The sequence below is a fragment of the Protopterus annectens genome, chromosome 1.part0 (assembly GCF_019279795.1).
Source record: "Protopterus annectens isolate FY-2018-M chromosome 1.part0, PAN1.0, whole genome shotgun sequence".
Lineage (NCBI taxonomy): Eukaryota > Metazoa > Chordata > Ceratodontiformes > Protopteridae > Protopterus > Protopterus annectens.
Window position 1 is genome coordinate 1,251,242,020 of NC_056725.1, and position 24,353 is coordinate 1,251,266,372.

Here is a 24,353-nt window from a genome sequence, read left to right on the forward strand (position 1 = left end):
TTTCATCTTAAAAGTAGACATTTCTAACACACAGCAGTAAGAGTTTTTATAAATTTGCTAAATGAACCTGCAATCTCAGTTTCCAGTTCTTTTTGCAGTCATTTCCCTGGCAGTTAAGCTCCAGAGAAGTGGGAACTGAGACCTAGGTATACATCTGGGTTTTAAGCATTAAACACCAAAAGTTTAGTTAATATAAATTTATACAGTAATTGCAAGGAAAAACTGATTTTTCCCAAAAAGGAATAGAACTTTACAAATGTTGCTGGTCTGCTTAGACTGACTATTTACATCTCACAACAACCAATGCACTTTTTATATGCAATTTCAATTTTATGTGGAGTGATAAATGATATAGAAATGTCCAATAGACAACCTCCAAAATAAAGATATATATTTTTGAGGATAGTATTTATTTATTTTTAATATAATGTAGTTAAAGTTGGGTAGGTTATTTGGCGAGCATAATCCCAAAAGTTACCTTTGATACAAAATTTGTACTTCTATATTTTGAATAAATGTGATCTCCATATCCCACCATTAGTTTCAACCTGTTTAGACAATCAATGTCTGAATATGCTTTAAATCAACTCTAGGTATTAAAAATGGTTTTAGTTTGTACTATAAGCCAGTTTTCCCTATCAAAATCATAATCATACTCATTTTACTTTTTTTTTTTTTGCTTTTGTCTCTGTACAACTGGGTTTAAGTAAAAAAAAAAGTTTAGTGGAGGCCTGAGAAGAAGAGCTCCAAAATATTACAAACATACTTAGACATTAAGTACTGTGCATTAATAATTACAAATACAGTTACACAAAAAGGGCAACTAGTACAATATCAAAGATACTTATGCATTAGTATAGCAATAACTCATGGCTGTGTGTGGATAATGCTGGATTTAACCATGGCTGGTTTTGACCAAACCATGCAAAGCGTGGATAAAATCCAGCAATAACCCACACCCAGCCATGAGTTACTGCTATTATACAATGACATTTGTTACTTTTCTTAAATATTGTCCTTGTATAATGGCACCGTGGTGCTCTTCTGTGTTTGATATCAGGTGTGATCCTTTGACTAGGTAGCTGCAGTAGCTGCAGTAAAATGACATCCGTGGGGGCAATAGAGAAAAAGGCTGTAGATGAGGCTACTGTCCTGCTTGAATGAGCTTTTGATTTTGAAGGGACAGGTAACACCTGCTGTTGGTAAGTAAAAGAAATACATTCAGCCAACCATCTGGCTAGGGAGACTTTGGATACCGCTTGTCCCAACTTTGGTTTTGAAAAGGAAATTAACAGTTGATCTGACTTCCTCTAAAGGATTTAGTGTGGTATAAGTAAAAACACACCTGGCAATGAACATTTAACAAATGTAAAGTATATTCACCTTTGTCTGAGAAATTCAGAATGACTGGCACATTTATAGCCTGATTTATGGAATATTCTGAAGTCACCTTTGGAAGGAAAGATGGATTTGCCCTCAAATATATTCTATCTTTGCGAAAAAACTAGAGAGGGGTTCGATGAAAGTGCATGTTATAACAATATCCTTCAGTTAGATGTAATAGCTACCATAAATAATGACTTCCAGGACAGAAACTTCAAGTTGGCTTTGGCAGCAGGTTGAAAAGGAGATCCTGTCAAGGAATGCAAAAAGTACAGTTGTGTACACTTACCACAAATGTAGATGTTAGAGTGTATTCACTGTTGCAGTCATCACATTTGGGTTATCTGCTTGCAGTAGCCCTCAGTCGGCCTGATTATCAAAGTCTTGGGTCCTGCGTCGGTTGCTGTCTCATCTTCCGTGACGTCAGGTAGTCAGGAGGTATATAAAGCATGCAGCCGATGCCATTACATCAGTTTTTTTTGCCCCAGATGTCAGGTGCCCCCCATAATGAGAAGCAATTTTTATATTTATATATATATATATATATATATATATATATATATATAAGGTTATACCTCCAAAAAGAACTCAGGGGACTGGAGGAGGGAGGGTAACCAGGATTGCAACAGTGAATACACTCGAACATCTACATTTATGGTAAGTGTACACAACTGAACTATGTTCTTCGTGTTTCACTGTTGCAGTCATCACATTTGGTTAGATTCCCAAAGCTAAGGATGGGAGGAGGAATTTAGATAGCATTAGGACCAGCTATAAGGCCCTGCACGACTGCAGTGGCAAAGCCAGCTCTGGATTTAGAGAAAATTGGCAAATGGTAATGCTTGGTGCACGTATGTACAGAACTCCAGGTAGCAGCTTCTAGGATGTCCCTGGTAGGGACACCTCTGAGAAAGGCTGTAGAGGTAGATGCAGCCCTGGTTGAATGGGGTCTGATCCCCTGTGGGATAGGTTTTCCATGGTGCTTATAGCAGAAATGAATGCAATGGCCTATCCATTTAGAAATGGTTTGCTTTGAAATAGCCTTCCCCTCTGCCCCAGCAGCAAATGCCACCAGCAGTTGTTCAGATTTACTTTAAGGTTTAGTTCTGTCCAAGTAAAATCTAAGTTGTCTGTGCACATCTAAGGAGTGCAGTATCCATTCCCCTTTGTTCTGTGGATTAGAAAAGAAGGTTGGTAAATGAATGGACTGATTAAGAGCCACACTGGATACCACCTTGGGCATGAAAGAGGGACTGGTACTGAGGGACACCTTGTCCGCATGAAAGATGATGAAAAGCTCCACTGTCATAAGGGCCTGTAATTCAGATACCCTTCTTGCTGAAGTGATTGCTAAAAGGAAAGCTGTTTTTCAAGAAAGGAATTTTAACTCTGCAGTTGCAGCTGGCTCAAAAGGAGGAAGCGTGAGCTTTTCCAATACAAAATTAAGGTCCCAGGCTGGAGTTGCAGCTCTCCTGGGTGGTCTTAAGATTTTGGCCCCTCTGAGTAACTGCTTGAGCAGTGGGTGAGAAAAGAGAGGTGGTTCTGTGTTGTAATGAGCTGAAATGGCGAAGACGTGAATTTTGATGGAGGAAAAAGAAAAGGCCCTTGTGAAGCATCTCAGTTAATTACTGAGGTATCCGAGGTAAATTGGGCGCTGCTGTGGCCATCCCTTGAGTTTGGTTCCAGGCACAGAATCTTTTCCATTTTTCAGCATAAGATTTTTCTAGTACTAGGCCTTCTTGCCTCCAAAATGACATCAAACACTTGTTTACTGAGGAATGGTAACTGAGAGATTAGGTAATTAGCCAGGCTGCCAGGTTCAGGGTTTGAAGCTGGGGGTGCCGAATCTGGCTCTCCTGCTGAGACAGCAGGGTGGGGGTCTGAGGTAAGTGCCATGGGGCCAGCTGTGACACACTGCACAACAGGGGGTTACCAGTGCTGGTGTGGCCAGTCTGGTGCAATCAGAATCATCCTTGGTTTGTCCTGTTTGATCTTTAGTAATACTTTGAAGGAGAGGCAGAGGAGGAAAGGCATAAACCGATAGATTTTTTCCAACTGAAGGACAGAGCATCCACTTTCCAAGCTTGTTTGTGGGGAGTCCTTGTGCAGAATTTGTCCAATTGGTAGCTCTGGGGGGAGGCAAACAGGTCTATATCTGGGATCCCCCATTTGTTGATCAACATGTTGAAAATCTTTGGTTCCAGTTTCCACTCGTGTGGGTCCATGAGATTTCTGCTTAGTTCGTCTGCCAGTGTATTTGTTTTCCTGGCAGGAACTGAGCCTGTAGATGCACTTGGTTGCTCAAGGTTGTGTTCCACAGAGCCATGGCTAGTCTGCAGAGGGAGTAAGAATGGGTACCCCCCTGCTTGTTTATGTACCACATAACAGTGGTGTTGTCCATCTTTACCATTAATTGTCCTGGAAGAATGTGGTCCTTGAAGGCTGTCAGAGCAATCTGTACAGCTAACATTTCTTTTAGATCAATATGTAGGTGCATTTGACTTGGGTTCCATTTGTCCTGAATGCACTACCCTGCCAGGTGTGCCCCCCATGTATAGTCTGATGTGTCTGTTCGGGTTTGGGCGGCAGGGGGTAGAGTGAATGGTAGTCCCCTGTTTTGGTGGCAGGCCTCTGCCCACCAAAGGAATTCTAACCGTAGACAAGGTATGATAGGAATCAATGCTTCTAGATCCTGAGAATGTTGACATCATAAAATAATAAAGTTTTAGATACCATTGTAGTTTCCTCATATGCAGTCTTGCATATGGAATTAGTAGAATGCACGAGGCCATGAACCCCAAGGCTTGCAGTACTTGCCTTGCAGATAGCAGGGTTTTTGTGGCCACTAGTCTGAAGTAAGTTGTCAAACTAATTTGCTTCTCTGGTGTGAGGAAAGCCATCTGGGAAGTTGTGTTCATGCTTGCTCCCAGGAATATAATTTTTTGGCAGGGTACCAGATGTGATTTCTTTTAGTTTATGGTATACCCCAGACAAGTTAACACCTTTTGTACAAATGCCAGATGATTCAGAAGTATGTCCTGGCTTTCTGCCCGAATTAGACAATCATCCAGGTATGGGTATATTTGAATATTTCTTTGCCTGCAAAATGCAATGACTGGAGCTAGGCATTTTGTGAATACCCTGGACACAGTAGATAAGCCAAAGGGCAGTGCAGAGAACAGATAGTGCATGCAGCCTGCTTTGAAGCATAGGTATTTTCTGCAAGATTCCCTGATTGGGATATGCAGGTAGGCTTCCTTTAAATCCAGTGTTGCCAACCAAGCATAGTTTCCCACCATGGGAAGCAACTGGTGAAGAGTTAGCATCCTGAATTTTGGAATCGCCAAAAAGATGTATAGGATAGGCAGATCCAGGATAGGATGCCATGAGTTGTCTTTTCTGGGTACCAGGAAAAGTCTTGAGTAAAAACCTTGTCCCTTTTCCTCTTCTGGTACAGTCTGAATAGCCTTTAATCTTGAGAAAGTGTACTTGATTTTGAGCCTCTGCCCAATGATTTGGGGGTAGATCTGGCCAACTGTTTGTGGTTGGTAACATGTGGAAGTGAAATCTGTTTCCCTGGGACACTGTTTAAAACTGATTTGTCCTGGGTAATGAGTTCCCAGTTTTTTGCTTGCAGAGCAATCTTTCCCCCCAAAGCAGCAGTCAAGTTGAGAAGTGCTTGGAAGTTTTAAAGTTAAGTCACTGAGACCGCTTACCATAGTGGGGAGTCTTACTACTCCTGGATTTGGAAGTGGGTTAGGGAAATACTGCAAGATAAATTATCATGATTTGCTCTGCTAATACCTCTTTCAAGACTTTGCACTTCAAAGGGGATGGGGTAAACACAGCTTTCTGTAGAAGACAAACTATACATTCCAGAACTAGCACTGTAATACACTTCTATTGTACTGTGTTATCATTAAGTTGTCTCAAACTAGCTTAAGAACCAGACTGCCCATACTGTATAAACCTGCAGTGTTTTATAAATTATCATTCACAGCATGTAAACCAGCTGGGCAACAATTAGTACTGCTGGTACAAATGAAGTTAATGTCAGCATTCTGTTGCTTTTTCTGATGTTACTTCCTCCACTCCTTTTAGTGTCGAAACACCCTGTTCTGTTTCAGTTAAACCCAAGTGCTATGAAGCCAACCAGATTACCCACTTACAAGTTATACACCACCACAGACGTTTCCTGAAACTTCAGTTACAGAAAATACTAATTTCCAAGCTGCTGCTCTACATGAGATTATAAATTTAAGCTTCCAAAAACCTCTAGCTGGTTTAGTACATCTCTAACTACCATGCCCACAGCTGCTTCTTTAGTGATATTACTCATGAAATACTATTTGCTTCCAGTACTGAGACAGACTGCAGGTTTCTCAGCATACTGGCTATGATATCAGCCGCATACCCCACATCACAAACGGTTATTAATTTTGCTTCACAAATCACATTATTTTACGAACTTTAATACTGTTATATTTTTCGGCAGAAAACAGTGCTGAACTGCATATGTTCAAACTGCATCAAACAAACATAGAAACATTTTACATACATTATGAACTTCTTACATATAAAGCAATCTCTAAAGGGAATCATTGCACTGGTTCATATTTCTAGTAAAACCTATTAATAAATTCACAATAACAGTTCACTTTTGAAGTGACCTTTCTCAAATGATGGCACAAACGTATAACTTGTCATCCCCTTCTCAGCCAAAGCCATGTGCTCCAAAATCTCTTGGCACCATACCTCTGAACAGAGCCTCATTTTGTCTCATATTTTCTCCTGTTTTTGATTTTCTAGTAAATCACTCAGGATTACATTTAGTCAGTAATGCCGGGCATTAGAGCTACATACGTCTTATTGTTCAGAAAATAAATGCTGATGCAAAACCTGTTGTTCTATTAATTTTAAGTGACTTTCTGTAACATTTTAAAATTGTCGCAAATGTTGGCCCTTTGTCCCCATTATTTTTGGCTTTATCCCCTATTCATGAGCCAAGAAGTTGAAAGCTATGCTTGGCACCTCAGTCTTTATTGATGTAAGTGTTCATAAAAATAATAAATACAACAGAGTCTCTGCAGTCAAACACCTGCAGCAACTACTTTCTTTCAGTCAGTTTCAAATGATAGATGCATACAATGTTAACCAGCGTGCAGCTAACAAATGCAACATGCATATTATATTGATACAGATGTCCGTTCTAGTTTCTACAGCACAGTCCTAACTTTTTCAGGCATTTATCATAAAGCATAAGATTAGGTATGTTATCACTATCCTAGTCATAGCTTAATATCTCACAAATCTAACAGTGACTTATTGTAAAGAAACAGAAGGAATGAAACAAAATCATTCACCTTTCAGTCACAGCTTGCATGAATTCATCCAGAAGGTCATTATATTGTTGTCCTCTCACTCTTTTGTGCCTCAGTCCAATATATAAAGGATCTTTCAGCAGTTCCTGTAAAAGATAAACATTGCACATTCTCATTTAAGTCAGAGCAGTGGTGGTACAAAGAAAAAATGCAGCAATAACAGATCTTAAAGGATATTTTCTTTTAGCACGTTATGAAGCTTAGCATTTTTCAAAAGCAGTGAAGGTTAGGTGCAATGCAGCAACTCTTATAGGTTCATAGCTGTGTACTAGGCTAATGGCCCTGGAGTCTTTAAAGGCCTAGCCCATACGATTACCCTGGCATCGTGCCACTCAACCTTAGTTCCCAGTGCCTCTGTCAAGCAGCACCACTGGAGTGATCCCAGGGTGAATTTTCTATTCCCCATCCACTCATCAAGATTTCTCTTGAAGACGGCCAGTGAGGTGCGCTGCTTGACATGTATGGGAAGTCTATTCCAGGAGCATGGGCAGTCTCTGGGTTATGAGCCTGTCCCTCCAGCATATTCTGTTGTGTGTGGTAATGAGGTTGAGGTCTCTGGAGCGTGTGGTGAAGAGAGATTTGGATTTCTTTAGATGTAGCATTTCTAACAGAGCTGGGTCAGACATGGCTTTATAAGTCAAGCAGAGTGCCTCTAAGTAGGCAATATGCGACAGAATAGTTTTTTTGAGTCTGTCCATATAGGACAAGTGTTTAAGGCCTAGGATCCTCTTTGTGAGGAAATTCTGAGGCCTCTCCAGTTGTTGCAGGTGTATAGTAAAGTACATGCCAAATGGGCCAATGTATGCAATGATTGGCCTAATGAGGGAAGAGAAGAGGGAGACAATGACCTCTTTCTTCCCGGATGCAAAATCCTTAGTAATGAGATGTGCCACATAGGACTTTCTGACCACAGTGGCAATGTGGTGGTCAAAAGAGAGGTTGCTGTCAACCTGTGTTCCCAGATCTCTTATAACTCCTACTGTGTTCAATGGACTACCATTGATGTGGTAATTCAAGGGAACCGGGTTTTTCCCAAGGGGATGACGACATTTTTTGGCACTGAGCTTAAGGCCATAGTTCTGACACAAGTCGGTCTCAGTGAGGCCTTTCTGTAGGATGTCAACATCACTTGGGAAGTTAATAATGGCTCCCAACTTGCAATCTTATGCAAACTTTGTCAGCCAGAGTATTCGTGTTGGCCTGGACTTCACAGAAGTAGATACCAAACAGGAGAGGACCAGGACTGAACCCTGTGGGACTCCACTCGTGACTGGTCTGCAATCTGACTTGGAGTCGGCTACTTTTACACTGTGGGTTCTATCTGTGAGCCAGTCTCCAACCCACCTAGTGATATATGGGTTGATGCCTAGCTAAGTGAGGTTTTCTAGGATTCCTGAGCAGGGAATGGTATCAAAGGCCTTGGCCAGATCAAGGTAGGCTGTATGAACCACCTCGCCTTCATCCACAACTCTGGCGACTAAGTCATCGACCAAGTTGAGCAGGCATCTACCCTTCACAAAGCCAAACTGTGTAGGATCCAGAGTGTGGAGGAGTCCTTACAGCCTTGCTTATTAGGTCCATGATGATGCATTCCATAGCTTTGCGTATCAGACTCATCAGGCTAATGGGGCGATAGTTCACAGCGTCTGTAGTCACTTCTCCTTTGTGGAGAGGGATGACTATAGCAGTGCACCATTTGGTAGGGACAAAGTTAGGTGAGGCTGTGATTGAACAGGGCACACAAGTGAGGTGCCAGTTCACTCTGTAGATGTAGAACACAGCCAGGGATATTGTCAGGTCCTATAGAAGCTGCATTCTTGGCCTTGGACAGTGCTGTTTTAACCTGTACGGTACTCAGTGCCTGGCAATCTACTGGTATTTTGATGGTCCTTTGGGGGGGGGGGGGTAAAGTTGACAATCTGTTGGCCAGTATATTGGCAATACCTGTTGGCTCAGTATAGGAGGTAGCATTGTGCAGTATCTCAGAGCAAATCTGGGTATTGCCATGGAGATTCTTTACATAACTATAGAAGGCCTTGTGGTTGTCTTTACTATCTGCTGCAATTCTGTTTTCATAGCTAGCTTTAGAGGATTTGATGAGGTATCTCAACTTTTTGATGAGGCTGATAAGGGAGTTTTTTCAGTATTGGGAATTTACTTTATTCCGCATCAGTTTCCTCCTTCTACTGTAGAGTTTATATAGGGCAGGGGACCACCAGATTGGCTTCCTTTTTTTTTTTTTTTTGGGAGGAGAGCGTCTTAGTTCTGTTGGGTATGGCAGATCCATGCATTTGTGTACATGTTCATACAGTGCATTAGTGTATGATTTGGTGGTCATGCAAGTACTCTCCATTTGCATGGGTGCCGTGAAGTTAGCCACCTCTGTTTTTAGGAGTCCAAAGTTAGCTTTGGAGAAATTTTTCATGGTGGTTACCTTTGTGGGGGTGAGGGGTGGGGGTGGGATGTGGATTTCCAAGGTGATTAGCTTATGGTCGGCTCTAACCAGGGAGGAGTTTACTATTGCTGTAGAGCAATGGTCACCCATGTTAGTAATGACCAGGTCAAAGATGTTGCTACCTCTAGTGGTGGTAAGAATGAGCTGATCCAGGGCACTGGAATTGATGAATTCCAGGAAACGTTGGGCAAGTGTATTGGTACACGAGTAGTTTTGGGGGGGGGGGTAGTTGAAGTCACCCAGTAAGAGAGCATTAGGTTGGACCCTAATAATCTCCAGGGTACTTAGGAACGTAGAGTGCAAGTCTTGGGACATGGTTGGGGACCTATAGCAGGCTACAACCTGAATCTGCGTCTTACCCATGTTAGCTGCACCTGAAGTATCTCCGATACGTTATGTTGGGCTACCAGTCTAGAGGTGTGCGTATCCTTTATGAATATGGAAACACCACCACCTTTGGAACTTCAGTCCAAGTTCTGGTGCAAAAAGGTGTGGAATGAGTTATACCCTGGTAGTGCAGGGGTGCTTTCTGCTGCTTTGAACCAGGTCTCTGTTACAGCACAAATGTCGATGTTCTCCATTTTAAGGAGTGCTTTGAGCGAGTGCATTTTGAGATTTAGACTTCTAGCTTTGAACAGCATGAGCCTCATATTGCATTGTTTGTAGCTGTTAGGGTGGTAATTTGGTTTTTGGAACACTGCCTAAAAAAGGCACTATAGGAGTGGCAAGAGCCTTGGCTAGTATCCGGAAGACCAGGGGTGACAGATGTAGGCCATCTCTGGCAAAGCATTGAGGTCTGTCAATCATATCATCCCAGGCAGACAGATACTGGATCCCCTTAGAATGACACCAGAAGCTTAGTCAATTGTTGAAATCAATAATTTTCTGCTTGTACTGTGGTATCATTCTGGGTAATGGTAGAATGCTGCTCAGGGGCTAGGGTCATACCCGCCTGGGCTACATAATCCGACAGCTCCTCCATGTCTCTTTTCATGTAGTCCAGGGAGGTAGGTCTCAGGTCATTCACACCCACATGTACAATGACAGTCATATTTGTACCTGTTGTTGAGTGACCTGAGTGCATGCGTTATGTGGCAGAGCCTGGCACCTGACAGGCAGCCGTTACTTTCTCCTTATTCAACCTAGTGAGTGGGACATCAGTGTGCCTCACTATTGAGCCACCTATGACTAGTGTGTTGCGCATGCTGTTTTGCCTTTGGGGCTTTGGTTGAGTGGCACACTGTTTAGGAGAGTTTTGCACCTCGTGATTAGTGTTGTGTTGTGGTGGTAGAGTGCATTTCTGCCTTGGGGGTCTCTGCTGTTTGAGTAGATTTTTATTGGGAGCCTAAGTGAAGCTGGGTGTGTGGTTTGTGTTTTTATGAAAGGCAGTGCTGGTGTGTGGTCTGGAGCACTATGCGTTCCATGTGGTGTGGTGCAAGTGTTGACCTCCTCTTGACCAGCTATTCCAGTCTTGGCTGGAGAGTGCGTGGCTTCCAATTTGGATATATAAGTGCATCTCTCACAAGTCTGAGTGTTGGGAGGTAAGAGGAGAGGGTCGTCAGTGTACATGAGGCAGTTACTACATTGCCTCACTATTCCCAAGTTCACCAGATTAATAGGAGAAAGCACAGGGAACTGACCTTTAGACATGCCTGGAGGGGTGGGCATTAATAATAAGTACTGGAGCAGTTTCCTTGTAGAACGTTTAGTGCTGGTAGCACTTGTGTGCTAGAATTGCTACAAGAAGTCAAGTAAAATACTAAACTAATAAGCTGGTAGAAGTGTAGGAGTGGAGAGAACTAGCAGATCTCCAAGGGAAAAATTGAAGAGCAGACTTTGGCACCTCTCAGAAGCTTACAGTCCTGGATACAGCAAATCTGTATCTGGAATGGATTAGTTACAGGAAAGGTGGGAAACTAGCTCAAATGTGGGCTTTTAAACCAGAAAGTCGAAAGAGATGAAAAAACTGCCCAAATGGCCAATAAACTACAATTGACAGAAGTATATTTCTGATCCTTTTAGTCATGTACAGCTTCTAATAGATGATAGTTCTTAAAACCACAAAATAAAAACAAAACTGCATTAACCATATTACAAATAGTGAAAATGTACTTTACAAGTGTCATGTATATGGGTATATGCATATGTTCTACAAACTCTTGAGGTCTCCAATTCACAGTGCAGTGAGGTAAAAAGTTAAATAAGACTGGCAATACCACAAAGTTACTTAAAAACAAATCAAGAAAAACCATGTTTCATGTAATACCAGTGCAAAACACCAACAAACTACAACAGAAGTCTGAGTAAATGCAGCATACCCATATCCTTTAAGGTTTATCATTAAATTATACAATGAAAGAAAATCAAATTAATCATTAAGTGATGTAAACTTCTGAACAGTTTTATTATATGCAAATGACGTAAAACAAGCAGTGGACAGAAATACAGAAGAAAATGAAATTCTGTCATCAGCACTACAGAAATTCCGTCAATGAACAAGCATTGTCAGAAAATTTGCACAGTACCATTTCTTTCACATGTTTAGTGCTCATACTGCATTAGAGAGCAGTTATAGGAAGGTCTGTATTGCTTCAGTCTTTGATGTTTGCCAAGAGTGCAGTTCCTGAATGTAAGATAACTGTCAAAGTCACAAGGACACACTAGAGGACATGAAACACTGGCAAATGAAGAAAAAAGACACCGGTGTCTAAGGAGAAGCTGTCAAATACAGTAATGCATCATCTGCAAAATGTCATACGACAGCCAAAGGTGTAAGAGCAAAATAGATTAAATGAAAAATTTTAAAAGATAAAAAAAAATCCTTTAGTAACTAAGGAGAACCGTTCAAAAGAAGAAACGTATCCCCTCTCAATGTCAGTCCATGACTGCCCCAGTTACAAAGAAAAATCAGATGATCTGATACACTGCACAAGGAAAAAAAATATCAGAATTATTAGACTAGAGAAGAAATCAAAGACAGTGACACCATTCAGCCAGTCAGTTTAAACTAACAGCACAAGGGGAAAACAAAGTTGCTGTTTAAAGAATTCAAGTACAACTTGGAAACTGCAATTTAAGGAGAAAGAAATTATACACACATGCATAGACTGGCACACACGGATCAAGGCTCTAAAGTTAGTGAGCGGCCAGAAAATATTACAGAATCCAATGAATTTTGGAGACTCATGCATTCATTCATTCTACTGTTACACATTTTAGTACAGTGTACAGCATACCATTAAACTCAAATTATTCCTTAAATGGAGTAAATACTACAGCCACTCATCTCTTCTTAATGAGCTACATAACATCAGATTTCTAATAGTAGTAAGAAAGGTTGATTGGAAAATAAAATAAACCAATGCCTAGATTCTCAGAAAGCTAGTTCAAGAGTCTAATGAATTCAGAGTCCATGGTGTGATTTATTAAAATAAGTTATAGCATGTGTTATGACTGGGATCTTCAATGGACCCCATCATGTTGGTAGGCTGCCTATAGCTTCCTTAATAGCACAGTAGTACATGTTGGTAGGCTTCCTTAATAGCACAGTAGTAACCTGCACTTCATGTTCTGAATAGGACTGCCAACAGCATGACTTAGTGAAGCTGCACAGTAATGCTCATGTTTAGGATATCCCTATGTCAGCTAATGCTCCTTTCTCCAAGGTTGTCCCCTGCACCATTTACCCTGTAAAATGTAGTCACTACCTGAGGCCCCCCCCCATCCCTTACATTACGTATAAGGCCATGCTCATCGTCTAGGACCCACTTACGACCTTTTGCAACATTCCAAGATGGATTAAATGTCTAGGGCAACCCACCCCCACCTCATTTAGAGTTGCACATAATGCTCATCAACAGTCTCCCTCCCTCTGCCTAGCACCTACACTACTGGAACAAACTGTTCAGGTATGCCACAAAGGAGTCTACCAGACTGAGTGAAAAATATCTGCTCATGCTTATGAGGCTGACAAGTCATTGCAATACAGTACTGCCTACAGCAACCAGGTAGACAAAAATGTACATTTGGATTCTCCTCTGAAATGAGCACCAGCTACTAAGGATGCACTACGTGGTACTCCTGTCCCCACCCTGCAATATTCTGTAGGAACTATTAGCTAGTCCACTTCATGGCACAAAGCCTTGACTATGACAGACAACTGGGGATATTTCACCAGTCCCAGCAATGGAGTAGCTGATGAAGGGGAAGAGACAGAGAGGGGGGGGGTGAAGTGTCTGTGCCTGGATCATACCTCTCAACTGTACAGATTTTAGCAGAATGTTCAGATGTTTGCCTTATGTTTTAGTCCATTTTTCATAAAATTGTATTTTTTGGCAAATTATTAAAGACTGAAGTTAGAAAATAATGACATGGAGTTTCAGACTTCTCACCCTTCAGAAAATTCATCAACTTTCTAAGTTTGCAAGAGCAATATTAAGTGTCCCTATTTTTGAGCCTTTGTCCCACTTTTATATATGGCTTTGTACAGATTTCTTGCTCTAAGAGGTATGGCCTGCATGCTTCCATGTGTGGGGACAGGGGAGGGGGGACATGCTACAAAGGTGTGAGACTGCTGAATTGATAAACAGCAGCACCTCTGGCCCTCATCAGAATGGCATAAAGGTGAGACCCCAGACAGGGACAATCTCTTAGGCAAGTAATAGCCTCAGTGTCTCAGTGCACAGTTCCTTATGCACAGCCCACAGTCAGCTTATCAAGGATGTTAGTGACATATACAGAAACACCAGCCCCCCCCCCTTTGCTTGCAGGCATTTCAGAGAGTTATGGATGTATACAGAAACACTCCCATGGCTTGCAGTTAAGGCAGGGGTTTAGGAATGTATACAGAAGGATCTAGGACTCTTGCACGAATGCATTTTACCAAATCGCGAATGGGCGGGCATAACTTGCACGAAAATGCTTTTCACCGAAGCAGCATTTTTGCTTAAGTATGCCTGTTGTGCCGGTCGTACTACGGTGTGGATAATGGAAAATTCCCTTTCGGTGAAAGTGTGTTCGGTGATGGTGGATTCGACTGTTGAACTTTCATTCAACAGTCCTAGATCCATACAGAAATATCCCCATGGCTTGCAGCCATGGCAGGGGTTTAGGGATGTATACAGAAATAATCCCCATGGCTTGCAGGCATGTCAGTGATTTAGGGAAGTATACAGAAATATCCTCATGGCTTGCAGACAAGTCAGGGATTTAGGGATGTATACAGAAATATCCTCAGCTTGCAGGCATGTCAGGAATTTAGTGACGTATACAAAAATACCTTCAGCTTGCAGGCAAGTTTGGGATTTAGGGACATATACAAAAATACCCTCAGCTTGCAGGCATGTCTGGGATTTAGGGACATATACAAAAATACCCTCAGCTTGCAGGCATGTCTGGGATTTAGGGACATATACAGATATAGCCTCAGTTTGTAGGCATGTCAGGGATTTTGAACATGTACAGAAATAACCCCATGACTTGCAGGCATGTCAGGGACTTAGGGATGTATACATAAATACCCCGATGGCTTGCAGGCATCTCAGGCATTTAGGAATGCATACAGAATTACCCCCATAGCTTGCACTATGACCGTCCCACACCATTCAGCATGACCCTTATCCCTGCAGACAGTGTAATGAATGTACCCAATGGCTGGCCATACCATAGTAATAGATATCCTACTTTTAACTGTTGCAGTATTCCTTACAAAAGGGATATCCTGCAGAGGATAGCATACATCCAGGCAACATGTCAAAGCTTCGGTCCCTTCCAAATGACATACAAGAGATGCATGTCCTACGTTCAAGGCATAAAGTACATAAGTGACATACAAGTGGCAAATCCTCAAAACTGAACTGCCACAGGATAACCAAGAGGAAAAGAATAATAAAAATATGTATGTCCAGAAAAGGGAGAAAATGACCCCTTGGCCAGAGGGCAAAGAAAAAAATGAAAAGGAGGACAAAGAGGGACAGAATACTGCAAGAGTACAAAGGATGACATTTACTGTTAAGATATGAATTTACACAGTTCCTGCCCTTTCTTATCACTGCTGCAGTACACACTACAAAGGTGAGAGTATGAAAGAAGGTAGGAAGAGGAGGAAGCAACAGAACCACCCAACAACACATGGAGGATGGACCTGTCAAAACCCACTCTAGCCCTAGAAACATCAAGCTTGCAGTGCTTAGTAGAAGTATGCACCGAAGAATAAATAGCAGCTTCCAAAATTGATTGAGCATCAGGCTTTGAAAACCGCTCCAGAAGTTGCCACCACCCTAATAATATAAGCACGAATACAAAAAGGAAGCTGCTTGCTAAGAAAACAAAAAAGGTGGCTTTAGAAATCCAAGAGGAGATGGTTTGGTTAGAAACAGCTAAACCCAATTTCTTGGAATGAAAATAAACAATGCTCAGATTTTGTAATATCCTTATTCTTCTCTAAATAATATCTGAGTTAGCTATGCACATCTAAAGAAAGCAGAACCCTCTTACTGATATTTTGAGGGGATATGGGAAAATAATGAAGGAAAATGGATGTTATGATTCAAAGACAAGTCACTGACCACTTTAGGCATGACAGGAGGATTGGTCCTAAGAAATGCTCTATCCCTGTAAAAAAATAGTAAAGGAGGAATCAGCATAAGAGCCTACAGCTCAAAGACTCTCTCTGCACACACAACGGACACCAAAAAGACAGCCTTCCAAGTACCACAGCTGCAAGGTAGAAGCAGCTGCTGGTTCAAAAGGTGGCAAAACCAGCTTTCCAAGAACAAAATTAAGATTCTAGGAATGAGGAATTCACTTTCTTGGAGGCCTAACATGAAGGACACCTTTCAGAAACCGTTTCACCTCAAGTCTATAGGAAATAGGTAGATCCAAAGGCAAACAAGCAGAAATGACTCGTACATGAACTTTAACAGATGATTATGCCAGGCCAGAAGTTAACAGCTCACAGAAATAAAGTGTAGGAATACCTAACAAAGGGTGCTGTGCATGTTAAACACCAAACAGAAAATCTCTTCCATTTAGCAACATAAGATTTTCTAGTAGTGGGTTTTCTGTCCATCTGCAAAATCCAAAAACTGATGTCTAAAAGGAATTAAAACTATCAACCAAGAGAGCCAAATATATTGTGAATGAGAGACCCCTTGTCCTATGGGTGGTACATTCCATCTGGTGAGATGACTTGTGGGGACTGCCCCATATCAGGTGAAAGAGGGGAAAAAATCAATGTAGTCTGGGCCAAAATGGAGTCACCAACAAGAGTTTGGGACTGTCCTACACAATCTTGAGTAAGACACTTGGCAACAGAGGGAGATGAGGATAAGCATACATTAACATCCCTTTCCCAGAAAAAGACATGGCACCTACTCTCCAAGCCACAGGTTTTGTCACTCTGGAACAGAACTTAGGAAGTTGTCTGTTCAGAAGTGTACTTCAGGAATAGCCCCACTGATGGACAAAGGCCAGAAAACCCTCTCTGTGCAGCATTTACTTGTGAGGATCTCTCCTAGACCTGCTCAGATTGTGCTCAGAGGGAATATAAACTAAACAGTCAAATGATGGTGGATAGCAAAAGTCCAGACTGAGAGCCAATATGCAAAAATATGTTTTAATCCTCCCATACCACATGACAGTGGTGTTATATGTAAAAATCCTGAGGGGTCCCAGAAACCAGAGAATGCACAGCCTGAAGAGCTAACGCAGAGTTCTCATTTCCTTGAGGTTGATGAGGTCTTTTACCTGCTGGGGAGAATAGACCCCCTGGACCCTGACATTGTTGGAGGAAGCCCCCAACTCGGTTATGAAGCATCTGCAAAATAGCTCCTGGGTGGGGGAAGGGACATGAAAAAGAAGACAGATTCAGAAAAAATTGGTGAATCTACCATATGAACTCTTGTCTAGAACAAGGCAAGATAGGGACACAGGAAAGTCCAGATGATGACAATGCTACACTCAAATTGCCTTGAGCTACCACTGAAACTTCTGCGTATGAAGCCTTTCAAAAGAACACATCGGAATGATAGAGGCCATGAACTCCAAGGCTTGAAGAAACTCTCTAGCAGATATCACTTGTAAAGGAAGAAGGGTGTCAAAGAGGATAGAGACTGGGAGTAATCATTCATGGAGTCTGGATCCTACAGGACAAGAAAATTTTGCCCTGTGAAAGGACTAGAATCACCTTTTGGAGACAGAGTGAAACTCAATGAAGGAGCATGGTGAATCAAGATTCTGCAGAAGGTGCTGCTGAGAAGAGACTTAAATAAGCAGGTCATCCAGAGAGAGAAACACCATGGACTCTGCAAAAGACTGACTGTGGCATAAAATGTTGTGAAAAACCTTTGTGCCACAGAAAGGCCAAAAGGTAAAGCACAGAACTGATAATGTGATGAAGAGAGAGAACTGTAAATACATCTGGAAGAACAGGGTGAATAGGAATGTTGAGATATGCATCTTTTAGGTCCAGAGATACCAGAAAGGTCTGAGGAAGCAGCAGAAGTAAGAGTGACTAAGAGTTAACATTTTGAAAGAAGTGACTTTTAGAAAGGTGTTAAGAAAGCTCTAGAATGGGTCTCCAAGAGCCCTCTTTAATGGGGACAAAAAACATTCTTGAGTAAAATAATTTGCTCCTCCGAGGCAGAGGAACAGGCCGGATAGTCCTGAAGAGCAGGAGGAAAATGAGAAACTTGGAAAGGAGGAGGCTGTAGCATTCCTGGAAAAGTAGGAAGGTATTCCAAAGACACAAAATAACCGTTTCAGATGACTAGAAGAACCCAAGAGTCTGTGGTGATGTGTTGCCAAGTTGGAAAAGATGGAGAATCTGTGAAAAAGGATGAACTGGCCAAGGGGCAGAGAAGGCTGAATATCAGGGACAGACTTGTCAGGAAAAGAAGACTTCTTTCCCCAAGAATCCTGTGTAGTCTTCTCATGAAATACTATTAGAAGTCCTCATGCCTCTCAATGGTTGCTTTGGATGACTATGCACAGTGTGTCTTAGAAGGGTAGTTTCTCTGAAACCTGACTAGAAAAAAAAAAAATCATAGTCCTGCATAACCTTTTCTTTATCTTGTAAAGTTTAAGGGGTCTGCAGCAGCAAGGTCAAACAGATTCTGGGTGTCCAAAGGAGAGTCTAACAACTTGGCCTTAATATCTTCAGGGAGGGACTGCAACCTGAGCCAGGAATAACTCCTGGTAACTGACCTAGACACAACCTCCATAGAAGAGGCATCAGCAACATCATAGCTGCATTTGATGGAATGGCAAGTAACCTGTGAACTAGAATCCAATAAGAAAATGGAAGAGGACTTTGCTTTACAGACATCCATGTCAATCAAAACACACACAAGCTCAGACAGTAGAGCTAAACATACTTGGTCATATGGGTCTGGTAATTTATGGCCATGAAGGTTAAGGTGGCAGAGGTACATACCTTCTTACAATTCCTGTCCACAGCCCTACTATCCTTATCAGAAGGCAAAAGCTTGGAAGAAGGAATCAATTTAGAATGCTTTCAGCAGAAAGAAATCACTGCTGGATCAGGAGGAGAATTCTTGTACAAGAATTTCTGAGCCTCAGTGTCACTGTGAAAACCATCACTTTTAATGAGCAGGAGACTGACTCTCTGAAGTGGAAGTAAAAGTATCCAGGAGGGTTTCCAACACAGGGGGCATTACAGAAGGCCGGGAACAGTCCATTTGTAAAAGATCGTACTATCATTTTCTGGATTTCAGACATTTCGGAACTTTCTCACTGAAAAAGCATAATTTTAACAATGATGCCTGTGAAAAACTAAAAGGCTGCCAAGCCCAGCCAGATAGAATCTTGTAAATAATTATATGTAATATGTAAATATTAATATAATCCACTGGCTGGTTTTACAAATGTAAAAGAGAACTATATGTTATGATTAAACTATATGTTGCACTGGGCTTCAAAAATGTAACCACAGTGCACTCTGCTGGGAGAAAGCTGATAGGTCAATCATTGTATCACTGATCTCAACGCTCAGAGACAATGTCTGGATTGAGGAATTTCTTCTATTGTTTTGAGACCAGAGTTGATTGCTAGATTATATATATATATATATATATATATATATATATATATATATGTACATACATACATATATATATATATATATATATATATATATATATATACATATATATACACACACGCATGTATATACATATATATACACACATGTATATATATATATATATATACATATATATATATATATATACATATATACATATATACACATACATATATATACATATATATACACATATATACACATACACATATACACATACACACATATATACACATATATATACACATATATATACACATATATATACATATATATATATATATACATATATATATACATATATATATATATATATACATACATATATATATATATACATATATATATACATATATATATACATATATATATATATATATATATATATATATATACATATATATATATATACATATATACATATATATATATATATATATACATATATATATATATATATACATATATATATATATATATATACATATATATATATATATATATATATATACATATATATATACATATATATATATATATACATATATATATATATATATATACATATATATATATATATATATATATATATACATATATATATATATATATATATATATATATATATATATATATACATGTATATATATATATATATACACATGTATATATATATATATATATATATATATATATATATATATATATATATATATATATATATATATATATATATATATATATATATATATATATATATATATATATACACACGATATATATATACACACGATATATATATACATATATATATACACACGATATATATATACATATATATATATATATATTCATTATATATGTCTTTTATTGCTTAGTTTCCTGGCCAGTTGCAAGATCAAAGAAAGGTTAAAACTGAGTTTGTTAGCCTGGGAACCAGAGAAGAATGATCTAATCTAAAATGAGTCAGCAGTGATGTATTATTTTTAAGACTTTCTCAGAGAGAATCAGAGCATTTTTTGCATTTGTCTTCAGAACTGACCATGCACCAGTACTCTGCCTTTGCTCTGCATGTCTGCAAGTTATTTAGGACATTTTCTCTCTTAGAAATAGACAACAGTAAGATTAGACTAGCTGTTTTCTATATTTATGTCAGACTATTCTACAGTATTATTTTAAGCATTTTCCTCCGTCTGAACTCTTGACTAGCACTGTGTTGAAGTGAGGAGATTTGTCTTGCGTTATTATTTATTATTAAATATAAACTTCAACTGTGGCTGTTTTGTTTACAGATAATTTAAGCTCTAGAGTACATACCATGTATATAGTGATACTGTCCAAGCCACTCGTCATACTTACTAATTGGATGATAATATTGCACAGTAAAGGCCTTATTAGTAAGCAGATACTAGTGGCTGGTGGCAGTGATTTCTACCTTATATCCTGGGCAGAGAAGGGGGCATAGCTGGAGAACCAGTGCCAGCGTGTTAGTTTACAACTCGTATCGCAAAGTGTGCGTGTGTCAGCTACTTGGGCTGGGACACAAAGCACTGGTTGGACAGAGAGGATGCTGGAGGTTTATTGCTTAGTTTAGAGGCAGTAGTAGGGGGGCTGAGACCTGTACCCTATAGCTGTGCCAGTGGGGAGTCTTAATGGGGATCTGGGGAGAAAGCAGCCCCGGACTGACTGATCTTTGTGCTCTTAAGGGAAATTGTACTTGACTGTGTGTGTACTTATCCTTAGCAATGTGCATGTCCCTCACTGGTGCTAGTGGTGAGGATTGAGGCTCCTTGATTACTGGGTCAGTGCATGGGCGTCACATATTAATTGTTTGGCAGTGGTGGGATATCCACATCAAATATTAATTGTTTGATAGTGGTGAGTTACCCACATCACATACTAATTTGGCTTGTAGTGGTGTGGATAGTGAATTCCTGTAGCTTGTGTACAGTGATCACTGAAGGAATTTTTGTGCTCTAAATCAGCCACACAGTGAATATTCAGAGTTCAGATCACAATTGTTTTATTTCTTTTGTTAGCTTAGTCAGGGAGAGCAGGCAAGCATGTCAGCAGTGGAGTATGGCAAGCTGACAAGGAGCCAGTTGACTGAGATGTGTCAGGCTAAGGGACTGCTGCATGGAAACCTGACTAAGGCAGACATGATTGCAGCTTTGGTCACAGCTGCATCAAAAAACAGCAATTAGGACAATGATCAGACTGGCCGTGGGGGTGCAGAACACTCAGAGAATGGACAGTTGAACCTTTCTGCGAGGACTTAAGAATCCATCTGGAACTAGAGAGACTTGAGTTGGAGGACAGACACTGGAAACAGAAGCAGCAGAGAAACAGATGTCTACAGGCTGAGGAGAATGAGAAATTGCTATGCCTGAAAGCTGAGGAAAAGGAGAGGCAGCACGAAAAGGAGATGCTGACTCCTTGCCACAGTCATGGAGGTAATGGAGAAGGGAGTAACCAAACCCCAGAAGCAAAAAAGATCAGTAAATTTCTTCCACAGTTTACAGAGGGGGATAATTTTGATAGTTTTATTCATACGTTTGAGAGGATATGTAAACAGTATGATGTTGACCAAAGGCTCTGGGGGTATGGCTTCCGGCCCCCCTTACTCCATGGTAAAGCTGTAAATGTACTTTGCAAACTGACAGACAAGTTCTTAAATTATACTGCTGTTAAGAATTGTTTGCTAAAACTTTTTAAGCTAACACCTGAAGCTTGTAGGAAAAAGTTCATAGGCATAGACACAAGGCAGATTAAAGTGTGTGTCAATATGTTACTGAACTGAGCACTTATTTTCATAGATGGGCGAGTGGATGTCAGGTCACCACCTTTGAAGGGCTGGTAGACGTTTTGGTGAGGGAACAAGCCTTAGGACTTTGCCTGATGACAAGAGGATATGGTTAGCTGACTGACAATGTGCTACTTCAGAGGAGTTGGGGAAGAAGGGAGACCTACACCTAGCAAGCAGAGCATCACTGCACAGGAAAGGGACACCCAGTGCTGCTCATGGTTCTAAAGGAACCCATGGTGGGCAGCCCAGACTGCCCCAACAAAATCTGCCAGTAGTAGGGGAAGCCACTAGGCCAGGTACACACCCAGGACCTAGGGTTAAGTGTTTTGAATGCAACCAGTGGGGCCCATGTGGTATATAGATGTCCACGGGGGCAAGGTGGGGAACAAAATGTGAGGGAGCCAGTAAGTGGGAAGGACAAAATGCCAACAAGTAGGTTATCTTGAGACAAGGGTATCAAACTACCACCAGAGGTTATATCCTATCATAGTGAATGGCAAAGAGGCCATTGCTAAGAGAGACACTCTCTGACCTAACCACTGTGAAACTTACAATGGTTACAGAGGAGCACTACTAGCCCGGGCAGTCTACTCCAGTCTGAGCTTTAGTTGGAACCCCATTCCAAATACCTTTGTCTAGGATTCACCTTGAATGGGAGGGTGGAAAAGGAAGCCAGCAAGTAAGTGTGTTTGAGGATATCCCAGCAGATACCCTGATAGGGAATGATTTTCATAATCCAGTACTATGTGATCATGCAGTTAGACGCAGTCAGTCTTGGAGACAAGCATGTAGGTCTGGTAGTCTGTGGGAGATCCAGTCAGACCGCATACTTGCAGCCAGGACTGGTGAGGTGGTTACTTCAGGAAGGGAGCTACTCTGTGGCAGTGAAACTGAAGGTGGCCCACAGCTGCTTGTTGGTACTGATGTTCCCTTGGACAGAGTGACTGCAACAGTAGAGACGAGTAGTAATACCCATGCTGGCAGTGAGGCACCACTGTCAGAGGATGCCAGATGTCCTGTGGAAGGGGAGCTGAGAAGAGTTACAAAGAGTTCAGACAGGCTCAGCTCTCAGACCCGACATTACAAGGCCTGAGGCAGGTAGCTAGTGAGACACCTGATTCTCAAGGGAAGGGGGAATCTGTATACTGGGACAAAGGGTTACTGTATAGAGAGTGGATGCTTTAAGGAGGGTGAGAAGGTGAGAGAATAAAGCAGTTGGTAGTGCCTAGTCTACCTTCAGGCACTTCTAGCCATAGTCCATGATAGTCCCTTTGCAGGTCATATGGGCATAAAACATACAAAGAGACATATTATGCAGAACTTCTATTAGCCTGGAATATCCAGAGATGCAAGAGGGTACTGCAACACCTGTGAGCAGTGCCAAAAGGTAGGCAAGGCAGGAGACAAGGTGAAAGCACCTTTGATGCCTTTGCCCGTGATTGTGCAGCCATTTCAGAGGATAGCTATGGATATTGCGGGGCCTCCGAGTACCCCACGTTCCACAGGGAAAAAGTATATCCTAGTGGTAGTAGATTATGCTACAGGATACCCTGAGGCAGTGGCTTTGTTCTCCATTGAGGCAGAAAAGGTGGCAAATGCTTTCTTAGAGATTTTCAGCGGGCTAAGTTTTCCAAAATAAATACTGACCGACCGAGGTGCCAATTTCATATCAGACCTGCTGGCTAGTCTGTGGAAGTAATGTGGGGGTGAAGCACCTGAAGACCACCCCCTACCATCCCCACACTAATGATCTTGTTGTAAGGTAAAACTCTACAATCAAGTCCAAGCTACAGGCATTTGCAAACCAGTTTAAGAGGGAATGGGGAAAATATTTGCCCCATCTGTTTACTTAAGAGAGGTTCCCCAGGAATCCACAGGTTTTTCACCCTTTGAGTTGCTGTATGGGCATAGGGTGAGGGGACACCTAAATTTAATTTGTAATGAGTGGGAAGGTGTGTGTGAATCTCACAAGGAGTGTTTTGGCATATGTTCTAAACCTCAGGAAACTCATGGGCTTGGCCCAGAAGAAACCGGCAGAAGCCCAACAGCAGAAAAAGGTCTGGTATGACAGGAATGCTTGAGCTAGAGAGTATGCTGTAGGGTAGCAGGTAATGGTTCTCATTCCTGTCAGACACAAGCTGTAGGCAGCTTGGGAGGGACTCTACAAGGTGGTATGAAAGGTACATGTTAACTACATGGAAGAACTGCTAGGCAGGAGGCAAGAGT

At 41.1% G+C, this 24,353-nt stretch overlaps 1 protein-coding gene across 4 annotated transcripts in view; it reads right to left on the minus strand.

Moving 5' to 3' along the window:
• The window catches only part of ME1 (malic enzyme 1), a 1,705,192-nt gene that overhangs the window by 582,976 nt on the left and 1,097,863 nt on the right, over positions 1-24,353 (minus strand). For all 4 annotated transcript variants that reach the window (XM_044065993.1, XM_044065985.1, XM_044065999.1 and 1 more), the window contains one exon: positions 6,747-6,850. In XM_044065993.1, the coding sequence (XP_043921928.1) occupies positions 6,747-6,850 (104 nt within the window). The remainder of the gene's footprint in view (positions 1-6,746; positions 6,851-24,353) is intronic.